This window comes from Chaetomium globosum, genomic scaffold (assembly GCF_000143365.1).
Source record: "Chaetomium globosum CBS 148.51 scaffold_1 genomic scaffold, whole genome shotgun sequence".
Lineage (NCBI taxonomy): Eukaryota > Fungi > Ascomycota > Sordariomycetes > Sordariales > Chaetomiaceae > Chaetomium > Chaetomium globosum.
Genome location: NT_165976.1, coordinates 1,526,112 through 1,530,733, shown reverse-complemented (window position 1 = coordinate 1,530,733; position 4,622 = coordinate 1,526,112). Strand labels below are relative to the sequence as shown.

The following is a 4,622-nucleotide window of genomic DNA, read 5'->3' as shown; positions in this document are numbered from 1 at the left end:
TGTGGCAGAAGCGACACGTTGTCTTTAGGCAATCAAAATGTGCCGTGTCGCGGGACGCGCACGCGTGGCAGAAAGTCGCGTCGGGACTGATCCTCGGAAATACTTCTCGCGGTATTCTGCATCTTCCTTGCCCCAGCGGGCCACCCACTCCCATCGTTGGACTCTTTGTCGAGCCCGTTAGAAAGGGCGGTCATCGGAGAAGGTGCCGAGTCTTTCGGTGGCGGCGAAACTGCGTCGCTGGTTTGAAGCTTGTCGCCGGGGCGGCAGGGCTAGCGAATAGAGCCACGACTAGAGCGCTGTTATCTTGAGCGTACTGAATTGCTGCCCGGCGAGCAGTGGCCGCTTTCGTCTTTGTCAGCCCTTCGATGGTCCCGACCCATTTCACATATGCACCCGTCAGCCGATTTCGTTCCCGGTCTGTGCCAACCTTGATCTTGCACTCGTTCAGCTGAATAAGTGACTTGCACCATGCCATGAACCTCTCCTCCCAAGCACGTTGATCTTTCCGTCCGATTTCAAAGTCAGAACACGACGGGGTTGGTGGAAAGACCCAGTCGTTTGCTTCCTGACTCCCAAGGGACGCGGGCGTGTTGCCGGCGGACTGGTCGTTGCTTTGTTGCTCTGACACCGCGTTCTCAGACTGCCCGAGTTTCGCTGGAGAATCATTCCACGGCTCTTCGATATCGACTTCCAAAGCTTTCAAGGACATGGACTGAAGCTCTTCCGCGTCTAGCCTCGCCTCTTTGGCTGCTTGCATAGCGGCAGTGCTGTGGGCTTGTGACAAGGATGTCCGTGTCTCTAACCATAAGCCCCAAGCCCCCCTCAAGAGAGCTGGGTTATCTCTCAAATCGTCCCGGTCTTTGTTCAATGCCATCAATCGGACACACCATTTCGCAAATCCCAGCCTGCCATGCACCGCCGCCGCCGAGCCCGGAGAGGTTGGTGTCTGCCGCGGGCATAGCCAAACTGTCGACGTCCATCGGCTCGGCAGGCGGTTGCGCGAAGGATCGTGAAGTCTCTTTGGACGAGCGAGTTTTCGAAGGTTGTCTTTGCCCGCAAATGAAGTCCGCAAGCCGCTGTTGATACCACGATTCCATCCACCGTGCGCCCTTGAAGAAGGGGCCTGGCCGGTGATAGAATCCGTCATTAATGGCTTGGATCCCGACGACACCGTCGGGTTGGCCATCTCAAGCTTCGTCCAAACAATTCGCTTGACCTTCAGTCTTTTCGGAGGACGGGGGGGCTAACATTCTTCCACTAGCCCCTTACAAGATACCAACACCATCCCCGTGGCTCTCGGGATCAAAACCGAAGGCCTGGGCGCTTTTTTTCCAGGCCATAAGCCGCGGCGAGGAGTCGTCTACATCCTCGGGGCAGTTGAACGGCGTTATCCATCGATCATTCTCAGGATTCCAGCCACAAGCCTTGGCCTAGTATAGAGCAACCAGTCGCAGTTGTCGACATTTGTCTCAGGATTACAGGCAATATTACCTTCGTCCTATCAACAAAAGGTGGTGGCGGAGATGGAAGGTTCCGAATCGGATAGACTTCTCGAGGTTGCTCTGGCGTAGATGCTCCCCCGATAGCCGTTCTCAGCTTGGCCCTTTCGATGGAAAGTTGCGCTGCTCCCTGTAATTTTTGATGTGGAGACTCAAAGCCAAGCCACGGTTTCCCCCCACCGGGCACTCTCTCTCGCGACCCCCTTAGCTGAAATACGAACGGGAATAATGCAAGCACATACCAATACACAATATGTGTATTTACGTTACCAGACGTAATCTGTGCATGTCAGTATTAGCTGAAATGTTAGTGTCCGATGTTCGAATAGCAGCCCGCTCCTCTTCAATCTCCGGCGACACGCCAGAGTGGAGGTACCCGGGTTCTCATCTTCGTGCACCTTTCTCGGGTTCTGGCCAGATTGCCACCTGCACCCAGCTCCCAAGGTTTCCACTACCCTCTTTCTTCTCTTCTGCCTGCCGCTTGCGCGTCTAGAATTTGGATTCTTGAAGCGGGTGCCATTAACGTTGCTGCGAGCAGCTTCTCCATCGCCATCTCTCGTTTAGCACCGACCATCCGGGCCATCCTCCTGGCGCGGCAAGCCAGCGGCACCGCGTGCTGGTTGTCCAATCGGTCACGCCCACTCAACCCACCGCCGGCCGTGCCACCGACTCCGACTACTGTCCATACCCATCGTTGGCGCCGTCGTCATCGCGTACCGTTTGGTACCCCCTGTTGGAGCCATCCCCCAAGATTTTGCGCTCTGGCAAATCGTGCGAGCTCTGCTCCCGAATACAAAAAGTTACTTGGCGACTCGAATGTTGCGGACATCACAACAAGTGTGACATCATCTCGCCAACAGCAAACCCATTGTCCTCATCAACCACTGTTGTGTGACTTTGTGCTCGATTTCGACCGAGCTTGCCTGCATCCGTTCCGAACCCCGAACTACCCGTTGCGCCTATTCGCCCGAGCGTCGCACCTCGCGGCGATTCAACACCGTCAAGCTGTCGTCCCCTATACTTCTCTCTCGGACCGTCTCCTACGACGCGAGCACGAATCCTCCGCGCCGTGGGGCCACGCACGGCAGGATGGCGGACAAGAGCGGTAGGAGGAGGAGATCTAGTAGCATTCTTCAGGTCTACCACGAGCCCCCCGAGCCCATTGAGCAGCTCAGCGACCAGTCTGCGCTACCAAATCTGAACGCGAACTGGGTCAACGCAAAAGGTACGCTATGATCCGAGCTGCCGGCAATACGCCTCGCGTGCCCAAGCAAAGTACCCCCTGCAGCGCAATACGCAGGGCGAAGAGACCACGGCCGACTAACACTCATACCTGACAGGTGCTTGGACCATCCACCCGGTGCTGATCGCCTGCCTCAAGATCTTCTACGACATCATTCCCGGCGTCTCCCAAGAAACGTCATGGACACTGACCAACATTACATACATGTTTGGCTCGTACCTCATGTTCCACTACGTCCGTGGGGTACCGTTCGAGTTCAACGGCGGGGCTTACGACAACCTCAACATGTGGGAGCAGATCGATGACGGGGCCCAGTACACGCCCGCCAAGAAATTTTTGCTGAGTGTCCCCATCGTGCTCTTCCTCTTGAGCACGCACTACACCCATTACGACCTGACGTACTTTACCATCAATTTTCTTGCGGTTCTGGCGGTCATCATACCCAAACTGCCTTTTGTGAGTCTATCCCCGCCCATCCACTCCCCCCCGCGGATAGCGTCTAATGCCTACCAATAGAGCCACCGTATGCGTGTCGGGCTGTTCTCAGGTGTTCCTGAAGATTAAGGGATGGAGTTTTGCGTCGAGGCTTGTGGTTAAAACAGACGTTAGTTTGTCATCAAGGTACAACAGCGAGCATCTTACGGGGTTCGGCGGTCTGGGTATAGGGGGTTGGAGAAACTATTGTCATTTTTTTTTTCTGCGGGGGAATCGCTTGATGATCGAACAGGAAGCCGAATTCAAGTCGTCCAAGCGGCACGCGGCGGTGTGTTGGCCCCCGAGAGCATGTCCCAGCATCAGTCGGCTCGAGGAAAACGGCCGAATGTGCCCCAAGGGCAGATCGATGACCCGCGCGGTTGAACGGTTGGTTGCCCCAAAGCATCGCAGATCGGAGTGCAGAGGGGATGTTTTCAACGATACGCTAGCCCGTGTTCGGACTGGCCACGGTCTAGATTTACACGCAAGTTAAACATCAGATCAAGCTGTCGTCAAGTCCCGCCCAGCCATTTATGTTCTCTCCACAATACACGCTACGCTTTCCCTTTTGAGACTTGAATGACAACTCGATGACAAGTGGCGACTCTACCTCGTCATCACGAGCAACACCAAACATCGGATGATGACGCCTAGAGTACATTGTCAATGGTCTAGACACGCGCAAGCATGCCAGTTGCCTGATATTGGTGCGGAGCACAGCTTCGGAAACTTGGGGTATAATATGTCGGCCTTTTGCTGCTCGAGTTTCTCTCTTCTCTTTCTCTGGTCGTCGCTTTTCGTCGTCACGAAACTGCAAACCATTCCGTCGTCGCTCTTACTTTCTATCCCCTCTTTACTCATAACAGTTTACTCCTAACAATGAAATCTCCGGCCGTTGTGGTCAGTGCCGCACTGGTATGTTAAATTTATTCTCTTCGTCTCTTGTTGTATCCTTCGATATTATGCAACCGCACCAACCTACCCTCTTGACATCAGGTGTGGATGAGCCCGCTGATACCTTCGTGCAGGCAGCATGTGTTTGGGCCCTACCCCAACTCTCAACCGGACGCCTGGTTTCCAACGCCACGGTCTCTTCCACTCGAGCCGCCGACCCGGTTCCCCGCTCGACGGCCTCCATGCTCATCACTTCATCTCGTAGTAATGCTTCTTCTGGCTCGTCCAACATGTCCTATAATGCAGTCATTAGGGCCGCCATAGTCAAGAAGCGCACCGTCGAAGCCGAGGGCAAAGAAAAGCCCAATGGCGATGGTAAAGTCAATGACGGCCATGATGACAAGAAGGGCCATGATGACAAGAAGGGCAATGATGACAAGAAGGGCCATGATGACAAGAAGGGCCATGAATCAAGAAGGGCCATGATGACAAGAAGGACCATGATGACAGAA

At 54.7% G+C, this 4,622-nt stretch overlaps 3 protein-coding genes across 3 annotated transcripts in view; 1 reads left to right on the top strand and 2 right to left on the bottom strand.

Moving 5' to 3' along the window:
- The window catches only part of CHGG_00511 (uncharacterized protein), a gene marked incomplete at both ends in the record, with an annotated part of 2,017 nt that extends 831 nt beyond the window's left edge, over positions 1-1,186 (bottom strand). The window contains 3 exons of the mRNA XM_001219731.1: positions 63-269; positions 428-767; positions 888-1,186. Of these exons, the coding sequence (XP_001219732.1) occupies positions 63-269; positions 428-767; positions 888-1,186 (846 nt within the window). The remainder of the gene's footprint in view (positions 1-62; positions 270-427; positions 768-887) is intronic.
- Positions 1,187-2,588: 1,402 nt separating this feature from the next.
- Positions 2,589-3,306, top strand: CHGG_00510 (uncharacterized protein; the record flags this gene model as incomplete). Its single annotated transcript, XM_001219730.1, has 3 exons — positions 2,589-2,724; positions 2,840-3,198; positions 3,259-3,306. The coding sequence occupies 3 exons, from the start codon at positions 2,589-2,591 to the stop codon at positions 3,304-3,306; spliced, it is 543 nt and encodes a 180-aa protein (XP_001219731.1).
- Positions 3,307-4,364: 1,058 nt separating this feature from the next.
- CHGG_00509 (uncharacterized protein) overlaps positions 4,365-4,622 on the bottom strand; it is a gene marked incomplete at both ends in the record, with an annotated part of 1,179 nt that continues 921 nt past the window's right edge. The window contains one exon of the mRNA XM_001219729.1: positions 4,365-4,405. Within this exon, the coding sequence (XP_001219730.1) occupies positions 4,365-4,405 (41 nt within the window). The remainder of the gene's footprint in view (positions 4,406-4,622) is intronic.